The 26,019-nt window shown below is 40.3% G+C and overlaps 1 protein-coding gene across 1 annotated transcript in view; it reads right to left on the reverse strand.

The window, feature by feature from the left end:
• Nucleotides 1-216: 216 nt before the first annotated feature.
• Nucleotides 217-26,019, reverse strand: part of LOC137223057 (probable E3 ubiquitin-protein ligase HERC6) — a 44,244-nt gene continuing 18,441 nt past the window's right edge. The window contains 16 exon segments of the mRNA XM_067734654.1: nt 217-971; nt 1,405-1,552; nt 2,069-2,151; nt 2,516-2,526; nt 3,356-3,470; nt 3,473-3,509; nt 5,008-5,151; nt 6,048-6,050; nt 7,221-7,379; nt 15,006-15,080; nt 15,309-15,356; nt 15,688-15,773; nt 15,776-15,800; nt 19,999-20,047; nt 20,049-20,151; nt 23,966-24,155. Of these exon segments, the coding sequence (XP_067590755.1) occupies nt 748-971; nt 1,405-1,552; nt 2,069-2,151; nt 2,516-2,526; nt 3,356-3,470; nt 3,473-3,509; nt 5,008-5,151; nt 6,048-6,050; nt 7,221-7,379; nt 15,006-15,080; nt 15,309-15,356; nt 15,688-15,773; nt 15,776-15,800; nt 19,999-20,047; nt 20,049-20,151; nt 23,966-24,155 (1,500 nt within the window). The 3' untranslated portion in view covers nt 217-747.

Genomic DNA, 26,019 nt, shown 5'->3' on the forward strand with positions numbered 1-26,019 from the left:
TTAACCAAAATAAAGAATGCTTCTTGGAACACAGCAATGAGCATAAGTCATTATTCATTAAATTAATAAATCCCTTAACATTTAGATTTTTCAAATAGATTGTTTGGCTAAAATCAAAACTCTGGAGACATTCCAGAATATAAAAATATATATCTATGTGCCTCAAAAACATGTTGAATTAGTTTATAGTTTTATTTTTTTGAACTTCAGCATGTCTTTCATATTTGCAGACAGTGTTTATTAGATGTACAATTTTTTTTTTTTTTTAAGGCGGGCCTCTCACTGTTGTGGCCTCTCCTGCTGCGAAGCACAGGCTCCGGACACGCAGGCTCAGCGGCCGTGGCTCACGGGCCCAGCCGCTCCACGGCATGCGGGATCTTCCCGGACCAGGGCACAAACCCGTGTCCCCTGCACCGGCAGGCGGACTCTCAACCACTGCGCCACCAGGGAAGCCCCCTAGATGTACAGTTTTTTAAAAATATCTGTTAGCTTTTAACATTTAGTATATTTTTAAATGATAATTATTGTTCAGGAAATAATTCAGTAAAAAGCAAGCATTCTCATAGCAAGTTTAAGGATTAGGAAATGTTGATTCATTAAAAATGTTATCCTTGACTCATCATGTTATTGTTTATCCCAGCATTTGTCAACTTATTCTAACTAAAATCCGTCAACACTTTGTACTAAGAAGAACAGAAGGATCGAAGGGTGAGAGAACCTGAGATCTGAGCCTCTCAAAGGTCACTATCACTCTGTGACCGTGGGTGACATAAATCCTTTGTTGCTGTTGATGGCTACTTGAAGTGCTTCCTCCATTCTTTCCATTGTAGAATATTTAGGGAGGTCCACAATATTATGACATGTAAGTGATATTGAGAAATCTCTTTCACTGAAAGTTTCAGGACAGCGAAATAGGATTCCCACCTTCCGTATGCTTTTTACATGCAGCCTTTCATTTCCTGTAAGAAAAACTAAAAAGAAATAAACTTTGGTTAAGAGAGTTCATAGGAAGAGCAAAACTTAAAATGAAAAGGAAGAAATCAGTCACTTCACTCAACAAATATGTATTGGGTCCCCTTGTGCAAAGAGAACTACATGGGACCATGTGGAGTGAAAAAAAATCATGACATTTGGTCTTGGTCCTTGATCTAGTGAGTTCGTGATCTAGTTGAGGGGAAATTATATACCTGAAAATATAACAGCAAGATACAAGGAAGTTTAGTTTAGCTCAGCTAGGAAGTGTGAGGAGCTAACTCAAGGCAGGGAGAGAGGCTGGAGTGACAGGGAAGCTTCAGAGGTCACAGCTGGCTAGTCAGTTCTCAAGGAGATGAGCTGGGTGACCATTCTAGGCAGGGGGAAAAGCCCAAGAAAAAGCCAGGGGTAGGAAAATGTAAGTGAACTCACTGAACGTACAGCCAACAGAACCACTGGACTGGGCTTCCCTGGTAGCGCAGTGGTTAAGAATCCACCTGCCAATGCAGAGGACACAGGTTCGAGCCCTGGTCTGGGAAGATCCCACATGCCACGGAACAACTAAGCCTGTGCACCACAACTACTGATCCTGCACTCTAGAGCCCACAAGCCACAACTACTGAGCCCGTGTGCCACAACTACTGAAGCCCACGTGCCTAGAGCCCATGCTCCACAACAAGAGAAGCCACCGCAATGAGAAGCCCATGCACTGCAATGAAGAGTAGCCCCTGCTCGCCACAACTAGAGAAAGCCCGCGCGCAGCAACGAAGACCCAACACAGCCAAAAATAAATAAATAAAATAAATTTAAAAAAAAAAGAACCACTGGACTGAAGCAAAAGTTTCCCATTAAGAGAGAAGATTGGGGCTTCCCTGGTGGCGCAGTGGTTGAGAGTCCACCTGCCGATGCGGGGGACACGGGTTCGTGCCCCGGTCTGGGAAGATCCCACGTGCCGCGGAGCGACTGGGCCCGTGAGCCATGGCCGTTGGGCCTGCGCGTCCGGAGCCTGTGCTCCGCAACAAGAGAGGCCACAACAGTGAGGGGCCCGTGTACCGCAAAAAACAAAAAAAAACAAAAAAAATCATTAAACCTAAACTATAATCTGGCTTTCATTAGTACTCACAGAAAAACGTATGCCAAGTACTTCTTTAATGTCATCAGCTTCATCATTTAGAACTTCTTATTTGGTTTAAAACATTATATTTATTATTCTTGTAAAATTTCAAAAGAAATAAATGTTCAATGGAAAAAGTTGTGGACAACTTAGAAATGTATAAAATGCCACGTAAATTTCTTCTCCTCCACCTACTCACTCCCTCTTCCTGGAATTAACCTCTATTTATGGTTTAATTGGTAGACCCACTGCTAACACAGACACTGCTGCGCCGTGGTGGAAATTATAAGAAGGAGCCCCTTCCTCTAGACCAGTCATTCTCAACCAGGGGTGGTTTTGTCCCCCAGGGAACATTTGGCAGAATCTGGAGACATCTTTGGTTGTTACGACTGAAGGGAGTTTTGCGACTGGCATCTAGTGGGTAGCAACCCCATAGGCTGCTAAACATTCCTACGATGTCCAGGTTAGCGCTCCACAACAAAGAATTATCCAGCCCAAAATATCAGTATTGCCAAGGTTGAAAAACCCTGCTCTACACTGTCAGAGCACATGGTGTAAATCTTGCCAGTTTACTCTTCCGCTAACAGTACATGAGAAGGGAATACTTCCCCCCCATCTGCTGCCAACTCTACATTTTATAAGAAACTTTTAACAGTTGTCAATCAGTAAGCAGAAAAATATCTCATTTTCATTTGCATTTTCTTGATTACTAGAGAGGTTGAGCATATTTTCATTTTATTATTATATATACACACACATATAGCCATATCTATATATCTATGTCTATGCATCAGAGATATTAATCCTTTGTCTGTCATATGTGTTGCCAGTATTTTCCTCACAGGATATAGTTTGCCTTTTAACTTAGAACAAGCATTTTTCAAACCTTAAAAAATAAAGTTGATGACACGCTGATTTATTCAAATAAATGAAATGATTAACTAGGATTTATTTAAAACAAATATAGCATGCATGATTCTCATTAAGAATATCATGTACCATCCAAAGCAACTGTTTCCATCTGGATAAATTCAAGAGACCAGGCCAGAGCTCCGTTTATTGTGCTGGTTGATAATTAAGGGGCATTTGGCTTTGATCCATTTCTAAATGTTTACTTGATTATACGTCATGCCAAAATTCAAATTCATCTAAAGAGCATGCACAATTATTGAAACTGAAGACCTTGTCTGTGTGTATAACATTATTTATATTTAAACTACTGAGACTGACTCCATATATAATCCTAGAAAAGCAATTATATTTACTTACTTCCCCAAAAGAGGACTGAGTTCTTCTAAATCTTCTAATGATGGCTCTTGGTCCAGAAGTTTCTTAAACAGACCCAGTGGGAAAGGGAGGTTGACAACGTTAAAATTGTACAATAGAGTCCACACAGCAACCCAAAGAGGAAATATCTCTTCTTCTCAAATTTAGGGGGGAAAAGGAGAAGGAAAAAAATCCTTAATGTATTATAAATAATCAATAATCCAAAGGGATAATTAGATTAGTAAAAAAAGGTTTGCTTCCCTTTTCTAAAAGTCAGAAATTAGAAACAAAATGGGCTTCAGGAAAATCAAAATTTGAGGTTCTTACACAGGCTATAATACAAAGTAAATTCCTTCCATAAGTTAAAATACAAATGTTAACAGTTCAGGACACTGAATAAATGAATTTGCATTTTGTTACTAATAGCACATCTGGAATATGAAAAAACATGCTCAGATAGCCTTATAAACCAAGGTTTTCACTATTTAATTTTACAGTCTTTGTCTTCAAATTCATGTACAAACATGACACCAGGAAGAAAGGGTACACTTTATCTACACCTGCAGTGGGCACCAGGCATGTCAGGTGTGTGTCAGAGGAGTGTTCCCCTGTGATGCAGCCTCGACCTAGACGTGCTTACAGGGATAAGCATATGGGTCAGGGAAGGTGACCGAGGCCGTCGACTGTGAGGGTCTGTGGAAAGGAAGGAAAAAGTCCTGATGAAATCTCTTAAATTTGTATAGTGCCCTAAAGTTTTCATGGTGCTTCACACTTTGATATACCTTGTTTTAATCTCACAACAGCTCTGGAAAGCAGGCAGAACAGAAATTATGACAGCTGTTTTATAGGTGAGGACACTGAAAACTCAGAGAGGCTAAATTACACAGCCATCAGCACTCAAGACTAGAACTCTGGGCTTCTAATCCCACATGACTGCTTCCTTCCCTATCCTACCGTGTTTCTCAACAACTATTACACTTAAAATCAGCAGCCTATAATTTCAAAAAATTGCTGAAGTTCCTGGTGTTTTAGTCTTATCGCTTCATCTACATATATAAAAAGTTTCAAGAGGAAAGAGACTGTGTTACACACTAACTTGAATCTTCTACAATATTTAATACAATGTGGGAACCTCAAGAAACAGTCAGCAAAAGCTTGTTGATTGATAAAAATCCTACCACTGGCACACCTTGGCCATTCCTATCTTTTAGAGGTTCATTCTTTCTCAGAAAGATACAAAACACGGCTTCCCTGGTGGCGCAGTGGTTGAGAGTCCACCTGCCGATGCAGGGGACACGGGTTTGTGCTCCGGTCCGGGAAGATCCCACATGCCGCGGAGCGGCTGGGCCCGTGAGCCGTGGCCGCTGAGCCTGCGCATCCGGAGCCTGTGCTCCGCAATGGGAGAGGCCACAGCAGTGAGAGGCCCGCGTACCGCAAAAAAAAAAAAAAAAAAAAAAACATGTTCTGATCTGGGCCTGAGATTCTGCTTTTCTAACAGCTCCAGGTAACGCTGGAGTTCTGCGTTGTGCAGAGTGTTTTGAGTAGCAAGGCTTTATGTGACCTAATTTCACATTAGTATATGTTGTGTTCGTGTTACAGTATATGGTATATTTTTCTGTTCTGAAAAACCATAAGAAAACAAATAAAAAACTTACATTGACAGGAAACCGCACGTAGGAACCCTCTTCAGGATATATGAACATCCCATATTCTTTCTTGGTCATATCTTCAAATATACGGTGGAAGAACTCGGACTTCACCCCTTCTCCCACAGAACGAATTCCTTTAATAAATTCAACCTGAGGAAAGAGAACACAGTCCCAGGTCCAGATTTAAAACATAATGCCTTGACCTTTACGGAAAAGTTTCAAACCTGCCATCACCAGGATTCCCAGAATCTGCTCTCCTTACCTGACTGTACTCTGCTCTCCCTCAATCTGCTTCTGAGCAGCAGATGCCATGAACCTATTTACTGTCAGATTACTGTATAGTGAGTGCATGGGTCCCTTCCACGGCTACGTGAACCAAGTGAAGCGGGATTCTAGTGAGGCTCAGCATTCTCCAGTTATGTTGACCAGTGTCTTGAACCAAATTTTGATGTGCTTCAAACCCCTGGGCCACTAAGTTCCTCAATTCTTCTATCTTGTTTATCTTCCTCTCATCATTCAGGCTTTAAAACTTGGGCTCCAGTCAACAATTATTTGGTTTCTCCTGCCTCTCCCCTCATTAGGACTTCAGATAAACAGCCCTCCCCATCAGCCTGGGCATGACACCTTTGTAGGAACCTTCAGAGCTGACTGCCCAGAATGCTCCTGTGGGCGTCAATAAGAACAGGTCCCTCGTTTCTAAAGTCTGCCTCTGGGCTTTGTAGTTGAGTGCTGTCCTGGGTTTCCTACTACCTCTCTAAATACTCCTTCCATCCTTCCCTTTCTGTCTGTTTCTTTTTATCTTTTTAATACAAGTCTCAGCAAGCTTCACTAAGAGTTCTCTTTCTCTTCTGTTTGCCTAGAAGATCTTACTTACTGGCACTGTGATCAACCAACTCCTTGGCCATCATCTCCAAGGGTCTGCCTCACATTCCATCCAGAGATCCCAATAATAAATTAAACTTGCTTCTGATTTTCCTATTTCTGCTCATTTACACTAGCAAGTCCGCCTTTGCCACGGTCAGGACCTGCTCATAAAGGGCCTTGACAACCTTGCCTTGTTCAGAGGCTATAGTTTGATTGGATTTGTCTTGAAGTTTGCCTTCTTACCTCTTTGTCATCTCCTGCAGGCAGAATCATTTTCTATTGATTTCCTCATAATGAAGATTTGAAGGAAAATAGGTACAGAGGGAGACAACAACTAGAGAGTCTGGCTTATAAAATAGTTTCTGTGTTTTCCATTAGAGTCCCCTGCTGGGGAGCATACCTCTCCTCTCTGAGGCCCACCCTCAGGTTCTGACTTCTCTGAGAACTTAACTCTTCCCCTCATGGCTGATATTAGGAAAAGTCCCTCCCGTCTAGACAGATTCCAGCCCTCACCTACAAAGTTAGTCATTATTCTGTGGGCAAACGATCTGAGGTACCGCACAGTGAAAACCCTACAGATGCCCACAAAGGGTGAAGTGAAGGATGCCGAGAACTGGAACCAATATACTGGAAAGTCTACGACTAAAACTAGAGCCAAAAGGTAGGATAAGTACCTGTTGCACCTGCTGCTTGCTGATTGCATTCACAGCCCCAGTTCTTCACCCCTCCTTGACCCAGGTCTCTTGTGTGTGACTTTGCAGTTCCCCTCATTAAAGAGGCTGAGTATATTTTGCCAGCCCTTGACCTGAGTTCAGCCATGTGACTTGCTTTGACTAAAGCAATGTTTGTCATGTGACTGGGCTTCCTGTCTTGTACCTCTGACAATGCTGTGAGAACACGTCTGCGGGTCCCAGGAAGAAGATGGAAGACGTAGGAACGAGGGCCCCGGGCCAAACTGCCGCAGCCGGGCCTAGCCTAGATCAGCCAATCCGTAGCTAACTCGCAGACATGTACACAAGTATAGACAAAACCTGCAAAGCCACCCGGATGAGCTCAACTTAGATTAGCAGACCCTCAGCTGAATCGCAGATCTATACAATTATTATTTTAAGTCACTGTGCTTGGGATGGTTCATTAAGCAGCATTTCTGTAGCCATAGGTAACTAATAGTTAACTCATAACCCAGTGTTCAGTTAAACACCCTATAGCTTTTCTCTGAAGGGGAAGCAAGGAATCCTGGAAACCATTAGGCTGATAACTCTAGTTGCAAACACAGGCTCTTCCTGTGCTACGTTATATGAACGTTTCCCTCCCACATTGGTAAAAATATCCAAGGAGGCTTTTTACTGCATCACTAATGTTTTCCGGAGGTCAGTGACTTCAGCTTGGCTCAACTGACGCAGAGCATCTTCAACTAGGTGACTCTGTCTGACTCCAAGTGTAAATGGAGGGGATTCATCCTTTCCTCGCAGAATTATTTGCCCAAAATCCATGCAGTCTATCCCTTCTGATTCCTAGAAAAAGAAATATTTTAGGAATCCTCATAGGAATACTAGGAATTGTTTAATATTTCAAATAAACATAGTTTATATAGCACACATGTATGCCTACCATTGCCGTATACGCTCATATTGTAATTATTTAAGGAAAAGAACATCGTATCCATATTATGGGAGATAAAGAGATGGCAGGATCTGTGGCATCTAGGAACTGTATATAGGGGATTACTCACCATGGATGTACAGCTAAGTAGTCTCAGATCACTTATTATAGGAAACATAATCCTTACAGGCAACAGTGGTATTAAACATGCTGAAGCATTCATCCGGTGTCATCCACTTCGCAGTCTTGCCACCATAATCCTCAAAAATATAAGGGCAGTGGAGGAGCTCAGACGTGTCAGCTGTAGCAAGAAGACTAGAGGAAAGGCTTTCCCAGAGAAAATCCACTCCTCTACTTCAAATACCTGTGATTCATCTACTGAATTTGCATGGGAACTCCCTAAAAAGATGTCACTGGTGGCCTCATTTTGTAGCTAGCATTCTTCTTGGCCACGCAATACAGTACTTCCATGTAGCTTTTCTGAATTCTCAACATTTCCTTACCAATTTAGTCCCATAATCTTGCTTCTGCTGAACTCCCTTGGATTAGAAATCAGGTGCTGGACTTGCTGTCCTTGCTTTGACCTCAACACTCCTCTAGGGCTTCTGCTTTATCCCAAGGACAGTAAAGGAGTATTTAGGATTTATAAACCAATGCAACCCTCTTGGGGCCTGTCCTGCAATAGTGACAGCAAGACAGGTGGATAACAGCTGTGCTATCCCAGGTTTCCAGGCTGAGTGTGGTTGCCCATATAAGCCCTCTAGCAGCATCTGAGACAAGTGTGTCTGTGGCTCTAGGCTTGGGAAGGCCCTGTCCCAGACCTCTGCCACCACTAAGTACTGGGAATGTGATATATGATGCTCCTAGATTCTTCTGCTTGTTCCTTAAGATGTTTGTTGTAAAGAAATTCCAGGTTTGCAGGGAAATGCAAAAGTGCCATTTCTGGTCCTTCCTGGTGGTGGGTCTTCTCTTCCTTTGGCCCAGGAGTCTGCAGCTCTGGGATGCGTCGTGATTCTGACTGCCGAGCAACGTGTCCTGCGGCTCTGAGTGACAGGGAGTGTCCAGCAAAGCCCTCCACTGACTATAGCAGGGAGAGGTGTATGTGGCCTGTTGTAGGCCCCCCTTCTGTCACCTAGCCAAGAACTGGCAGCTTAACCTATTTTCCAGTTCCTCTACTCCCATTCTCCATGTACTGGTTTCCCCTCTCTACATTTATGCATTTGAATTGGTAATACAGTTCGGAGCTTACAATTTTGACTACATCCATCATCTCTCCCTTGGAAGACAGGATTCTGGCGTATGCTTTCTAACTTCACCCTTGACAACGACAACTAGAGTTTTCTTGTCCTCAAATCTTCCCTAATGCTTCATAATATGCAACCTGCCTGGGTCCACTGTCCACTCAACCCTCATTAACACAGTAGATGTCCACTCAACCCTCATTAACACAGTAGATAGGTTACATAGAGCGCTGCTGTAGAAGAAAGTACCAAGTAGGGAAGGACTTGTTTAAAGGACACTTATGGGGCAGTTAGGCTTCTCAAGGAAAGACAATCTATTTTCTCTCATTACCAGGGATGTTAGGAAAATTTTTAAAAGGGGTAGCTGGGAAACAAAAGAGGAGATGATTCAGTCAAAGCTCCTTGTAAACATGCTGATGACAGACACTAATAACCTCAACTAAAGGAAGAGTCCGTATCTACAGAACGCTTTTAGCAGGATGGACCTTGTCCATCTAGGTGGCTTATTATAAAGAAACATGGAATTTATAGATTTATGGGGCATGGCTCCTGGAAAATGCCATGTAAGCTATATAATTAATAGCGTATATAAAGGAAACGTTTGATAACTGAAATGGCTCGTTTTGTACAGGGGATGTCCCAGACCTCTCCATGTCTCACCATGTGAGTCTTTAAAGTACAAATATCATAGATAAACAGATACAAACCTTTCCTGAGGAATGGCCTAGAAAACAAGCCTCAGCAATAAAGAAAATGTTTGGGAAATCTTCAGCATAATGTCTGGGGGCAGGGGCTGGGATGAGGATTATAGATACATAACTAAAAGCTCAGGCTGACGGCGATAAGAGACACAAAACAGCATGCAAATGTGTCGAACAATACAGCTACGAGAGAAGCAGCAGAGGGGAGAGTAAGTGGGAAGCAGAATAAACTCACTGAATAAAGAAGATGTGGCACATATATACAAAGGAATATTACTCAGCCATAAAAAGAAACGAAATCGAGCTACCTGTAATGAGGTGGATGGACCTAGAGTCTGTCATACAGAGTGAAGTAAGTCAGAAAGGGAAAGACAAATACCATATGCTAACACATATATATGGAATTTAAGAAAAAAAAATGTCATGAAGAACCTAGGGGTAAGACGGGAATAAAGACACAGACCTACTAGAGAACGGACTTGAGGATATGGGGAGGGGGAAGGGTAAGCTGGGACAAAGCGAGAGAGAGGCATGGACATATATACAATACCAAACGTAAGGTAGATAGCTAGTGGGAAGCAGCCGCATAGCACAGGGAGATCAGCTCAGTGCTTTGTGACCACCTAGAGGGCTGGGATAGGGAGGATGGGAGGGAGGGAGACGCAAGAGGGAAGACATATGGGGACATATGTATATGTATAACTGATTCACTTTGTTAAAAAGCAGAAACTAACACACCATTGTAAAGCAATTATACTCCAATAAAGATGTAAAACAAACAAAAGCATAAACTCACTGAATGACTCACAGGCACTATCCGGGAAGAAAAGATACCACTTGCGGCTTACAAATCAAGCTCCAAGACTCTTAAGCAAATATGAAAATCGAAAGACTAACACTAAGAACAGAGTAGTAACTAAAACTAGATTGAGGAAGAGAATGAAGGGAGTGGGAAAGAACAGTTACTAGATAATTTCAGTATTCCTCATAGTAGAAGAACAATGAATATTAGCTAAAGAGTATGAGGATTCAGGGACTTCTCCGGTGGTCCAGCGGTTAAGAATCCACCTTCCAATGCCGGGGACGCGGGTTCGAGCCCTCTTCGGGGAACTGGGATTCCCACATGCGGCAGGGCATCTAAGCCTGCGTGCTGCAACTACTGAGCCCATGAACCACAACAAGAGAGCCCACGTGCTGCAACTACAGAGCCCACCTGCTCTGCAGCCTGCACGCCACAACTTGAGAGAAGCCCGCAGGCCACAACTAGACAGAAGCCCACGCGCTGCAACGAAGAGCCCACATGCCGCAACTAAGACCTGACGCGGCCATAACTAAATAAATAAATAAAAAGAGTATAGGATTCAGGCATTAGGTAATAATAAGAAACATAATTAAAATTAAACTGAAATGTCATGATTAAGCCATCACATCTGGAAAAGATCACAAAGCTTAGTAACACTGCATCGGTGAGAGTGTGTGAAAGAGGCTTTTCGTACGTTGCTGGTGGCAACGTAAGTTGGTACAACCACTACATACAGTCACTTGGCAACATTTAATTATTAAAGGAAAAAGATTAAGCATCATTCTACCTTCATATGTGACTGATATTTTTCAGGGTAACTAAATGGCCCTGATTGACAAGGAAAAGTTCTTTACAGAATTCCAGTTAATAATTTTGGAAGGAATGATAAGATCAGAAATATCACCATTTTTCAAACTTTAACAATGCAATGGATGAAATTATTCATTAAAGGTTGGTGGAGGGGCTTCCCTGGTGGCGCAGTGGTTGAGAGTCCGCCTGCCGATGCAGGGGACACGGGTTCGTGCCCCGGTCTGGGAAGATCCCACATGCCGCGGAGCGGCTAGGTCCGTGAGCCATGGCCGCTGAGCCTGCGCGTCCGGAGCCTGTGCTCCACAATGGGAGAGGCCACAACAGTGAGAGGTCCGCATACCGCAAAAAAAAAAAAAAAAAGGTTGGTGGAATGCATGTATCTTTTCAAATTCAACTATATTCACAGAAGTGGAATTTCTGGGTCATATGGCAATCTCCCAATTCATCCCATCCCCACCTTTCTCCCTTGGTATCCATATGTTTGTTCTCTACCTCTGTGTCTTTTTTTTGCTTTGTAAATAAGATCGTCTATACCACTTTTTTCAGATTCCACATATATGCATTAATATACGATATTTCTCTTTCTGAGTACTTCACTCTGTATGACAGTCTCTAGGTCCATCCATGTCTCTACAAATGACCCAATTTCAGTCCTTTTTATGGCTGAGTAATACTCCATTGTACATATGTACCACATCTTCTTCATCCATTCCTCTGTTGATGGACATTTACGTTGCTTCCATGCCCTGGCTACTGTGAATAGTGCTGCAATGAACACTGGGGTGCATGTGTCTTTTTGAATTCTGGTTTTCTCTGGATATATGCCCAATAGTGGGACTGCTGGGTCATATGGTAGTTCTATTTTTATTTTTTTAAGGAATCTCCATACTGTTCTCCATAATGGCTGTATCAATTTACACTCCCACCAACAACGCATGAGGGTTCCCTTTTCTCCACAGCCTCTCCAGCATTTACTGTTTGTAGATTTTTTTGATTATGGTCATTCTGACTGGTGTGAGATGATACCTCATTGTAGTTTTGATTTGCATTTCTCTAATAATTAGTGACATTGAGCAGCTTTTCATGTGTTTGTCAGCCATCTGTATGTCTTCTTTGGAGAAATGTCTACTTAGGTCTTCCAACCATTTTTTGATTGGGTTTTCTTTTTTTTGATATTGAGCTGCATGAGCTGTTTGTATATTTTGGAGATTAATCCTTTGTCAGTTGTTTTGTTTGCAAATATTTTCTCCCATTCTGAGGGCTGTCTTTTCATCTTGTTTATGGTTTCCTTTGCTGTGCAAAAGCTTTTAAGTTTAATTAGGTCCCATTTGTTTATTTTTGTTTTTATTCTCATTACTCTAGGAGGTGGGTCAAAAAATATCTTGCTGTGATTTATGTCAAAGAGTGTTCTTCCTATGTTTTCCTCTAAGAGTTTTATAGTGTCTGGCCTTACATTTAGGTCTTTAATTCACTTTGCATTTATTTTTGTGTATGGTGTTAGGGAGTGTTCTAATTTCATTCTTTTACATATAGTTGTCCAGTTTTCCCAGCACTACTTATTAAAGAGACTGTCTTTTCTCCATTGTATACTCTTGCCTCCTTTGTCATAAATTAACTGACCATAAGTGTGTGAGTTTATTTCTGAGCTCTCTATTTGGTTCCATTGAGCTATGTGTCTGTTTTTGTGCCAGTACCATACTGGTTTGATTACTGTAGCTTTGTAGAATAGTCTGAAGTCAGGAAGCATGATTCCTCCAGCTCTGTTCTTCTTTCTCAAGATTGTTTGGGCTATTAGGGGTCTTTTGTGTTTCCATACAAATTTTAAAATTACTTGTTTTAGTTCTGTGGAAAATGCCATTGGTATTTTGATAAGGGTTGCATTAAATCTGTAGATTGCCTTGGTTAGTATGGTCATTTTAACAATATTGATTTTCTTCCAATCCAAGAACACAGTGTATCTTTCCATCTGTTTGTGACATCTTTGATTTCTTTCATCAACGTCTTACACTTTTCAGAGTATAGGTATTTTGCTTCCTTAGGTAGGTTTATTCCTAGCTTTTTATTCTTTTTGATGTAAATGGGATTGTTCCCTTAATTTCTCTTTCTGATAGTTCGTTGTTAGTGTATAAAAATGCAACAGATTACTGTATATTAATTTTGTATCCGGCAACCTTACTGAATTCACTGATGAGCTCTAATAGTTTTTTGGTGGCATCTTTAGGATTTTCTATGTATAGCATCATGTCATGCGCGAACAGTGACAGTTTTACTTATTCCTTTCCAAAGGAATTTGGATTCCTTTTATTTCTTTTTCTTCTCTGATGGCTGCTGCTGGGACTTCCAAAATGATATTGAATAAAAGTAGTGAGAGTGGGCATCCTTGCCTTGTTCCTGTTCTTAAAGAGAATGCATTCAGCTTTTCACCATTGGGTATGACGTTAGCTGTCGGTTTTTCATATATGGCCTTTATTAAGTTGAGGTGGGTTCCCTCTATGCCCACTTTCTGGAGAGTTTTTATGATAAATGGATGTCAAATTTTATCAAAAGCTCTTCCTGCATCTATTGAGATGACCAGATGGCTTTTATTCTTCAATTTGTTAATGTGGTATATCACACTGATTAATTTGTGTATACTGAAAAATCCTTGCATCCCTGGGATAAATCCCACTTGATCGTGGTGTATGATCCTTTTAATATATTGTTGGATTTGGTTTGCTAGTATTTTGTTGAGGATTTTTGCATGTATGTTCATCAGTGATATTGGCCTGTAATTTTCTTTTTTTGTGGTATCTTTGTCTGGTTTTGGTATCAAGGTGATGATGGCTTCATAGAATAAGTTCAGAAGTGTTCCTTACTCTGCAATTTTTTGGAGTAGTTTGAGAAGGACAGGTGTTAACTCTTCTCATAGCAGCATTATTTACAATTGCCAATATATGAAAGCAACCTGTGTCCATCAATGGATGAATGGATAAGAAAGATGTGGTATATATATATACAAAGGAATACTAATGAGCCATAAAAAAGAACGAAATCTTGCCATTTGCAGCAACATGGATGGACTTGGAGGGCATTATGCTAAGTGAAGGAAGTCAGACAGAGAAAGACAAATACTGAATGATATCACTTATATATGGAATCTAAAAAATACAACAAACTAGTGAATAAAACAGAAAAGAAGCAGACTCACAGATAGAGAGAACAAACTAGTGGTTACCAGTGGGGAGAGGGAAGCAGGGAGGGGTAATATAGGGGTAGGGGAGTAAGGGGCACAAATCATTAGATATAAAATAAGCTACAAGCATATACTGTACAACATGGGGAATATAGCCAATAGTTTATAAGAACTATAAATAAAGTATAACCTTTAAAAATTGTGAATCATTATATTGTATGCCTGTAACTTATATAATATTGTACACCAACTGTGATTTAATTATTTATAAAAAGGTTGATGGGAAATATTACAGTGGAAGAATGTGTTCACTACCTGAACCCACTGATTAATCTCAGCAAGAACAAAAGTGAAGCAACAATAATGTACTGAAGTATGGCGAGGTGAAAAGAAATTGGGCCTGGGATTTGCTTTAAAATATTATACTTTAGGGGCTTCCCTGGTGGCGCAGTGGTTGAGAGTCCGCCTGCCGATGCAGGGGACGCGGGTTCGTGCCCCGGTCCGGGAGGATCCCACGTGCCGCGGAGCGGCTAGGCCGACGAGCTATGGCCGCTGAGCCTGCGCGTCCGGAGCCTGTGCTCCGCAACGGGAGAGGCCACAACAGAGAGGCCCGCATACCGCAAAAAAAAAAAAAAAAAATTATACTTTAGCAAAAATAGTAACAATTACAAAAATAACAAAAATGATAAATGAAGAAAGTATGGCAAAATGTTAATGATGGCTGAAAATTTGTGCTGTGGTTTAATACAGCATTATCTATATTTTGTATATGTTTGAACATTTTACATAATAAAAAAGTAAGACATACATACCAGCATTTTTATATGGGAATCAGCTTGCAATGATTTAATTTTGGAGAGCAAATTAAAGACAAATGGAGGGCTTCCCTGGTGGCGCAGTGGTTGAGAGTCCACCTGCTGATGCAGGGGACACGGGTTCGTGCCCTGGTCCGGGAAGATCCCACATGCCGCAGAGCGGCTGGGCCCTTGAGCCACGGCTGCTGAGCCTGCCTGTCTGGAGCCTGTGCTCCGCAACGGGAGAGGCCACAACAGTGAGAGGCCCACACACCGCCAAAAACAAAAAACAAAAAACAAAAACAAAAAAACACAAAAGACAAATGGAAAATCACTGAAAATAATGGGACTGAAGTTTTCTGTACGTATCTAATAATTAAAAAAAGATAACAGTTTTTATAATCGAAAGAAAAGGAAAACTTCATTCATTCCTTTACCTCACCACCTTTAATTATTTACTTCCACACTTTTTAGAATTTGTAAGAATCTATATTAACTAGAAACAAGTTTCTAGGAAAATGCATTTGTTTTGTGACTGAAAGGTTTTTAAGTTTTCCATGATCATCTACTTTAGCAAATTCAGCACTGCAATGAGGAAATTTTCAAATATTAATTTATCAAAAAAGATACCTACCTAGCTACTAATGTGTTCCCCCATTAAAGTATGAAAAACTTCAGAAAGTAAAAATGATATTCTTACCAGGTTTTTATCCCTACAGATCACTCTTCTTCTCTCTTCATAAAAGTTCAACAAAATGGATAGTTCATTTATGTTGAAAGTATTTCTGGTAGTTGACAATTAGCTTTGTTTACCTTAAAGAGAATATGACCTGTGATTTTCATTTTCTATCAATAAGTGATTTCATCTATTTTTATATATGGCTAGCATATAGATAATTAGAATAGAGCTCTATAAACCCAATACATTGGTCAATGATGAAATAGAGTTCTAGAAAACTTCCATGTTTTGATCCATAATTTCTCCGATTTTTACAAATATTGTAAAAGATGTAAAACATTGCCAGTGGAGATTAGTAAACCAATTCCCAGGGCACAGGTTCACTAGAAACAGTTTCTAGATACTGAGGATAAAAGCACAAAACAATCTAAGGTACTTTTGACAAATTCATCCCTTTCTCTATGAATTAATGAATATTAATTTAGCACACACTATTTATCAGTCATGAGACAAAACATATGCTAAAAGTTGTCGTGGTTTATACATCGCTTACTGTCTAGAAGAGTAGTCAGCAAACTCTTAAATTCAGATAGTAAATATTTTGAGCTTGGGATCATACAGTTTCTGGTGCAACTATTCAACCCTGCCATTTTGTAGCACAAAACACCCTTAGACAATAAGTAAATAAGTGAGTACAGATGTGCCTCAATAAAATTTTCTGTATAAAAACAGGAGGCAGGCTTCCCTGGTGGCGCAATAGTTGAGAGTCCGCCTGCCAATGCAGGGGACGTGGGTTCGTGCCCCGGTCCGGGAAGATCCCACATGCCGCGGAGCGGCTGGGCTGTGAGCCATAGCCGCTGAGCCTGCGCGTCTGGAGCCTGTGCTCCGCAACGGGAGAGGCCACAACAGTGAGAGGCCCGTGTACAGAAAAAGAAAAACAAACAAACAGGAGGCTGCCCGTGGGCATAGATTGCCAACCCATGATCTAGTAGGTACAAACAAGTAATCAGGCACCTAGGATACAGTTTTGATTGGAGAAGGACTTAAGGCGCTCAAGAAGGCTTCCCAGAAGAAGCAATGCTAGAAAATCAATGTTATAAATAAGCCTCCATCACATCCAATTAATCCAAATTAATCCAAGAGATAGAAGGCAGGAAATAAGAAATCTACAAATGTAAATTAAGGAAATAAAAAGCAGATATATAGGAGAGAAGATCAACAAATTAAAAGGTTGGGTCTTACAAAAAACCTTCCTGGTAAGACTGAACCAAAAAAAAAAAAAAAGATATATATAACTAATATCAAGAATGAAAAATATGATGAAACTACAAATTGTAATGTCCACTTTTTCTAAACAAAAGGAGTCCATTACCAAACATCTTTTTAAGTCTTCATAAAGTTTCTTACTTTTTAAATTTCCAATTATTTTATGTCAAACATTTCCCTTTTACTTTTAAAAATATTTGACTCCTCAAGATTCTTATTTGTCTTCTTAAAACTCTAACTGGCCATTCACAAAAGCATCAAAAACAATGAAATACTTAGGAAAAAATTTAACCAAGGAGGTGAAAGATCTGTACACTGAAAGCTATAAGATTATGATGAAAGAAATTGAAGAAAACACAAATAAGTGAAAAGATATCCAATGTTCATGGATTGGGAGAGCATTGTTAAAATGTCCATACTACCTAAAGCCATCTATAAACACAATGCAATCTCTCTCACAATTCTAATGGCATTTTTCACAAAATAGAAAAAAACAATCCTAAAATCTGTATGAGACCACAAAAGACCCTGAATAAACAAATCAATCCTGAAAAGAAGAACAAAGCTGGAAGTATCACATGTTCTGATTTACAGCTATACTACAAAGCTATAATAATCAAAACAGTATGGTACTGGCAGAAAAACAAACAAATAGACCTATGGAACAGAAACAAGAGCCCAGAAATAAACTCTTACATATTTGATTGACTAGTATTTGACAATGGAGCCAAGAATACTCTCTGTGGAAAGAATAATCTCTTCCATAAATGCAACTGGCATAACTGGATAACCACACGCAGAAGAATGAAATTGAACCCCAATCTTACACCACTCAGAAAAATTATCTTGAAATGGATTAAAGACTTAAGCAGAAGACCTAAATCCATAAAACTCCTAGAAGAAAACATCAGGGGAAAGCTCCTTGACATTGGTCTTGGCAATGATTTTTTTGGATATGACACCAAAAGCACAAACAACAAAAACAATAATTAATAAATGAGACTACATCAAACTGAAAAGTTTCTGCACAGCAAAAGAAACAATCAACAAAATGAAAAGGCAACCTATGGAATGGGAGAAACAATTTGCAAACCATATATTTGATAAAGGATTGATATCCAAAATATATACAGAAGTCATATAACAGGGAAAAAAATCAAACAATCCAATTAAAAAATGGGCAGAGGAACTGATATTTTTTCAAAAAAGACATACAGATGGCTAACAAGTACATGAAAAGGTGCTCAACATCACGAATCATCAGGGAAGTGCAAATCAAATCCACAATATGGTATCACCTCATACCTGTTAGAATGCCTATCATTAAAAAGACAAAAGATAAGTGCTGGTGAGGATGTGGAGAAAAGGGAACCTTTGTGCACTGTTAGTGGGAATGTAAATTGGTGCAGCCACTATGGAAAACAGTATGGAGCTTCCTTAAAAAATTAAAACTAGAACTACCATATGATCCAGCAATCCCACTTTTGAGTATATATCCAAAGGAAATGAAATCACAATCTCAAAGAGATATCTACAGCCCATGTTCATTGCAGCATTATTTAGAATAGTCAAGACAGGGAAACAACCTAAGTGTCCATGGACAGATGAATGGACAACGAAGATATGGTGTACACACACACACACTGGAATATTATTCAGCCATGAGAAACAAGGAAATCCTGCCATTTGCAACAACATGGGCGGACCATCAGGACATTATGCTAAGTGAAATAAGTCAAACAGAGAAAGACAAATACAGTAGGTTATCACTTATACATGGAATCTAAAAAAGCTAAACTCAGAGAAACAGAGTAGATTGGTAGTTTCCAGAGTTGGGGGGGTGGGGAAAATGGAGAAATGTTGGTCAAAGGGTACAAACTTCCAGTTATAAGATGAATAAGTTCTGCGGATCTAATGTACAGCATGGTGATTATATTGTAGTTAACAATACTGTACTATAGAGTTGAAAGTTGCTAAGAGAGTAGATCTTAAGTGTTCTCACCACAGTAAAAAATGGTAACTATATGAGGTGATGGAGGTATTAGCTAAAGCTATGGTGGTAATCATTTTGTAATGTCTAAGCATTTTATAATACATAAGTGTATCAAATCAACACGTTGTACACCTTAAACTTACACAATGTTCTATATCAGTTATATCTCAGTAAAGATGGGAAGAAATACACTACTTTAGAAATATCAGTGCATTATTACTTCTGAAAAGCACTCACTTTTTTTTTTAATAAATGTATTTATTTATTTGGGGCTGTGTTGGGTCTTCGTTGCTGCGCACGGGCTTTTCTCTAGTTGCAGTGAGCAGGGGCTACTATTCGTTGTGGTGCACGGGCTTCTCATTGAGGTGGTGTCTCTTGTGGAGCACAGGCTCTAGGCACGTGGGCTTCAGTAGTTGTGGCACGTGGGCTCAGTAGTTGTGGCTCGCGGGCTCTAGAGCCCAGGCTCAGTAGTTGTGGCACACGGGCTTAGTTGCTCCACGGCATGTGAGATCTTCCTGGATCAGGGATCAAACCCGTGTCCCCTGCATTGGCAGGCGGATTCTAAACCACTGCGCCACCAGGGAAGTCCCAGCACTAACTTTTGTACATAACACTTTCTCCTATTGAGATTGATATTTTGTGGTGAAATTTGCTTTGATGGCCAATTGAGCAATTTATATTTATAAAAGCATCTTACTTTAGCTAATTGTTTTTCAACTGAACAATATCAATTTAATTATTTTATTTAAAATGCTCTGGCTCCTCCCTATCCTCCAATAACCATCAGGTTTATTAGTAGCTTTAGGTTACTTCTGGATTATGTTCTATTATGAAAATGCTGAATCATTCTCCTGAGTATTTGTGCCTCTAATATATTATATATAATATGTAACATATTCCACCAGAGTTTATCCAGTTAGCAAAACAAGCAAAATTCTGAATTATTAAGGGCTAAATAAAATATTTTCGTTCTTAATGTGCAAAATAAAACAAAACAAGCCTCCAAATGACTAACAACTAAGGGATCTTGATTTAGTTAAATGGCATATACAGTCCTTTAAATGAACCCTTACCTTATACACTTCTTTCATCACTTCTAGAAGAGCTTTAACATTGTGGTGACTGAATGGTTTCAGTCCAACAAAACAGGTGAGAGGCGATGGCAGTTTTAAGCATCTGGACCAGCGTGTTGAGAGAGGATGCTTGCAAAGATGCCCAACACTGCTCTGAGGGGTGTAAAATCAGCCATGATAAATATGCACCCCCCAAAAAAACTCCCTCAGCTTCTAAGTTCTTTAATGTAAAAAATAGATCATATTTTCCATTTCTGATGGCATAACCCATAAAATATCTTTGAGAAGGATAACATCCTGGACAACATTTATTACTCACAGATCTGGAGAAAAATTTTTTTTCCCTGATTAAGTATCTTTGGAATTAAAAGCTCAAATCCAGGTTTCTGAAAAAATTTGTTGATAGTTCATATTTATGCTTGATTACTTGATTGACTTCATGATTTTCAAACTGAAACTTCCATAGCGTATCTATAAAGTCTGAAAACATACATAGGTGAATAAACAAATACAAACGCACACACATACACACACACACACATACACTCAAGACATATAATGTCATCAAGGACATTTTTAATCTGTAAAAAATAAGATAATATTATCTATGTTTTCAGACTGTATGAGCACCTTGTATAGATGGATATATTTTTAAATTAGCTCAGCAACAATATTTTAATATCACTGAGGTTACAAACTGAATTTTTGTACCTTTAAAAGACAATTCTCAAAAACAAACATATCAAGTGTTAAAATATATTTTCAAACTAATGTAACTAAAATAGTATGACCCAGATGCATGAACGGCAGATTAATTTAGCAGAGACTTCACAAATGGACCCAAATACACATGAGACTTTAGTATATGATGAAGGTGGCATTGCATATGAGTGGGGAATGAAACAGATCATTTAATAAATGTGTGACAACTGGAAACTGATCTGAAAAAAATGAAGTTTAATCAAGATAAACTCCATATAGTTCAAAGATTTAAACATAAAAATGAAACAATGTGGAGGAGGGATAAATTGGGAGATTGGGATTGACTTATACACACTACTATATATAAAATAGATAACTAATAAGGACCTACTGGATAGCACAGGGAACTGTACTCAGTACTCTGAATGACCTGTATTGGAAAAGAATCTAAAAAAGAGTGGATATATGTATATATATATGACTGATTCACTTTGCTGTACAGCAGAAACTAACACAACATTATAAATCAGCTATACTCCAATAAAAATCAACTTAAAAAATGAAACAATAAAAATTCTAATAGGAGCATGGGAAATCTTTAAATTTCATCATGAGGTAAACTTTTTGAGGTATGACCCAAATTCAGAAACCATAAAAGAAAATGTTAATATAGTAGGCTGCATAAAAATGTTTAAAAATAATTATGCATTGCAAAAATACAACAAAATAAAAAAATTTTAGTAACCTAAAGAAAAAAATTGCAACTCATACTATGGATAAAGAATTGTCGTATATGTATAGCTGATTCATTTTTCTGTATAGCAGAAACTAACACAACATTGTAAAGCAACTATACTCCAATAAAAATTAATTTAAAAAAATAAATAAGTGATATGGGAAGATGTGGCAAAAAAAAAAAAAGAATTGTCTTAGTAGTTTAAAAGCTTCTAAATAAAAAAGAAAGATACTAACAACAAATGGAAAACTAGGTAAGAGGGAGAACTGATAGTTTCTAGAATATGATGTACAAATGGAACTGAATATAGGAAAACCAGCACAACTTCATTCATAATGAGAAAATTCAAATTAAGAGATTCTTGGGGACTTCCCTGGTGGCGCAGTGGTTAAGAATCCACCTGCTAATGGAAGGGACACAGGTTTGATCCCTGGTCTGGGAAGATCCCATATGCTGCGGAGCAACTAAGCCCGTGTGCCACAACTACTGAGCCTGTGCTCTAGAGCCCATGAGCCACAACTACTGAGCCTGCGTGCCACAGCTACTGAAGCCCACACGCCTAGGGCCTGTGCTCCACAACAAGAGAAGCCACTGCAATGAGAAGCCTGTGCACCGCAACAAAGAGTAGCCCCTGCTCGCCGCAACTAGAGAAAGCCCACGGGCAGCAATGAAGACACAATGCAGCAAAAGAAAATAAATTTTAAAAAAAAAAAAAAAAAGAGAGAGAGATTCTTGGGAATTCCCTGGCTGTCCAGTGATTAGGACTCCACGCTTCCACTGCAGGGGGCCCAGGTTTGATCCCTGGTCGGGGAACTAGGATCCCAAAAGGAGCGTGGCCTGCCCAAAAAAAAAAAAAAAAGAGAGATTCTTCTTTTCAGAACGGTATAGACCAAAGTTTGGTTCACACTGTGGAGAAGTGTGTGGGCTGATGCTCTCATATTTATTGATTAAGTGTAAACTGGTACATCTTCTGTCAGAGCTATGTTGCCCAATTCCAAGGGTGACAATGTGAATGGTAACCACTTAAAGCTGGACAACATGGTGGCCCTGACTTCTGTGGAGGGTCATTTGGCAAAATCTCTCAAGATTTAAAATGCACATACAATTTGACCCAGTAATTCTGCTTTCTGGACATTTCCCTGCCCGTGTAAATTTATGTACGTACAAAGAAATGCATGTTAGAACTGTTATAATAGCAAAAATTTATGTATATCCTCCCAATAGAATACTACTCAACCATTAAATGGAATGAGGCAGTCGTATAGGTCCTGTAACATAATGATCTCCAAGATATACTGTTTAGTGAAAAAAGCAAGTTGCCAAAGAATGTATGCTACCATTTTTAAAAAGAATTATTATTTCTATATGTTTTTATATAGAGAGAATATCTTTCAAAGGTTACACAAGAAACTCTACTCTGTAACTGCTTTCTGGGAGGGGAACTAGGTAGCTTATGATTCACCATACATTTCACCTTCACACCTTTTAAGCTTTGGACCTTGAACATTAGCTCAAAGTTGTAAAAGGATAACCCATGGCACTGAATAAAATAAAAAACAAGAACACAAAGTTAAACATTTTTTTCCTCACCTCTGGTCAAAATGTCTAAAGTTTTAAAACAACATAAAGTTTTAAAGTATGGATTTATCTTGACTGGATACTCTATGGTTATTAAATTCTGATGTCAAGGCCATGACCAAGTCTAAGATTTACACATGCTTTGTGATGATAGAGTAATGATCATAATAGCTTTGAAACCGAGCAGGACCCTGTGGGGCGCTCCCAGGTACAAAAGGCTTTCCCGTGCCTCCTGTTTCTTGATTGTAGGAAAAAGGCTTCAACCTCCGAGACCTTCCCTGGGTTCCAAAGGGCAGATTCACACTGTTACTAATTAGGAAGTGAGAGAATGCAGAAAGGAAGGAAAGCCAGTCCGGAAACAATAGTGCAGAGATGGGGCAGGGTCCTGGTTCCTCCTCGAGGGATATACAAGACAGTCTGACACATATCTCTGAGTGCTTCTACAGGAACTAAGACCCCACCCCAGGTGGAAGATGGTAACTTCAGGCTGACCATAAGCACTGGAACCCCAGACTGGTTACAACCAGAAAGCTGATGACTGAGATTCCCAGAGCACCATCCTGTTACCTCACCACCAACCAGTCAGAAGAAAGTCACACCCTCTGCAGCCCTCCCTGAAAATTTGCCTTTAGAAACTCTTCCCTGAGACCCATCAGGGAGTTCAGGTCTTCTGAGCATAAACTGCCCGTTCTCCTTGTTTGGCACTTGAAATAAACCTTCCTCTGCCCCAAACTCCAGTGCTTCAGTTTGTTTGGCCTCACTGTGCGTCAGGCACACAAACTTGGATTTGACGATAGCTTTAGGTTAATCTTTTCAATAATGCACATACCACATATTCAAACATTTGTGTAGTATTTTGCAGTCTATCTAAACTTTGCTACAACTTCTACTTTAGACAGTGACTCTCTATTGAGAATACGGATAAAGTGACATAAAGGTAATCACACTTACTCAGGACTCGTGAAGATTGGCCAGTCATGTTATGAACAGCCTCTGCGAACGGGACCACCAGAGTCATCCAGTTCTTAGGATCATGCATGACAGGACACTCTGGGAGCAGAAGGACGACCGATAAAGTTTCTTGGTGTGGAGAACAATATGGAAGAGTGTTGAGCAGAGGATCCCTGAGACGTGTTGTTATCTGTGGTTGAAACAGGATCAGGGAGAGGCCCAGGATATATTAGACACAGAGTATTGCAAGAAAGAAGCTATGGGACCAGAGGTGTCATGTCCACTATGTTCCAAATGGAATAATCATTTAGTTTTCCCGAAACCTACTATTCAAACTCCATCACTCCTTGTTTCCCAAATGCCCCTGAAGTAGTATGTGAGAACCATCCACCCTATTTTATATTGGGGTGAATGAAAGAAATAAAGTGAAATCACACGCCGGGACCTACTGAATGAATCATAACGAACGGTTGCTCAATCAGAAAGGATCCATATCTAGATCTCTCTGACCTAAAATTCTACCGTGGCAGAGAAAATGCCATACGTTCACCTCGCCAACCCTATGTCATCTTCCTCCGGGGCTCGCGGGCAGATGGCATTGCCCAGCCTCCCCTGCAGTTAGGTGGGCCCATGCGACCGGGTTCTAGCTAACAGAATGTGAGGGAAGGCGATGTGTGACACTTCCAGGCTTGGCCCCTAAAGCCCCCCATGTGACCTTTCATACCCTCTTTCCCCATCTGCCAACCAACACAAAAGACCTACTGGAGAATTTCGTGGCCCTGGGGCCTAGAATGACAGAAAGGAGCCTGAGTCAGCCCGGAATGAACCTGGGCAGAGGGGGGGAAGGGTGGTAGAATTTGCCACCCCCAGATATGCCACTCCAACACGAGGGTTATTTTAAGCTGAAGGCAAGTGAGAAAAAGCAGACGTGGAATGAGCTCTCTGGCCTCTCCCATCTACCTGAAAACAGAACATAAATTCCCCTTGTGAAGGTGCCCTCCTGCCCCAGCTTCCCGTCCCAGGAAGGGGATAACAACCTGACTAGCAGAGATGAGCTGGCGCTGAGGAAGGCTCTACACCGCAAACCTCACTAACTAGCCCTTAGCCACCATTGCTTTCTTCGTGTATTTTCCTTCCCACCATTTGCCAACCCAGAAGCTCAAAGTCCGTATCTTTTGTCTTCTCGCTTCTCTACAAAATTACTGTTCTTCACTAAGATGCTTTAGAAGCCCAAGTCCTAACCAGTCCTTAAAGTTACTCATCACTGAGTATTTCCATGTATAAGTGGGATGCACATGTTAATAAACCTGTTTTTCTCTTGTTCTTCTGTATTTTCTCAGTGTAATCTGTGAGGCCCCAGCCAATGAAACTAAGGTAAGGAGAGCAAAAGTAATTTTTTTCCTTCCCTACAGGTGCCTCCTATAGCAACCCTCTTTGGACTTTGGTGTGAGAAAAAAAAAAAAATCTTCACTGTGTGAATCGGCCATTGAGATTTGGAAGTTGTCTGGAGAAGCTTATGTCTGGAGGAGGTAATCAAGAGGATGTTGACCCTCAAGCTGGACCTGGGCAATCACATGGTCCTCACCCACTCCCGTCTGTTTGGAATGCATGCTCTGCCCACTGTTCCCATAGTGGGAGCTGTTCCAAGGATGCAGCCTTGAGAGAGTAAGGTGTTGCCGAGACTATGTGGACAGTATACGTGACTGAACCCAGCAGTTAATGCCTCTATATGAACTTCAGGATTCGGGCGGGCGGGTGCAGATCTACTCATCTTGCGGCCACCCAAGACAAGCCTTGTAAGTTCCCTTGCTTATTAAACCTGCTACCTTCCAATCTGGAGGGGCTGCCTCTTTCTTCAGTCCTTCCTTGTCCTCTGAGCACAGGGGGTGGTTTCTGAACCAACAGCTTATGTATTCTCTCTAACAGACCTTAGATACTCTTAACTGTGAGTATCTGCCTCCACATGTCCTAAGCATTGTTAGATGATACATGCAACGATAAACTGTGAAGTACTGTATACTAGTATTACACTGATGTTCTTACAATTTGTTTTT

The sequence above is a fragment of the Pseudorca crassidens genome, chromosome 4 (genome assembly GCF_039906515.1).
Source record: "Pseudorca crassidens isolate mPseCra1 chromosome 4, mPseCra1.hap1, whole genome shotgun sequence".
Taxonomy (NCBI): domain Eukaryota; kingdom Metazoa; phylum Chordata; class Mammalia; order Artiodactyla; family Delphinidae; genus Pseudorca; species Pseudorca crassidens.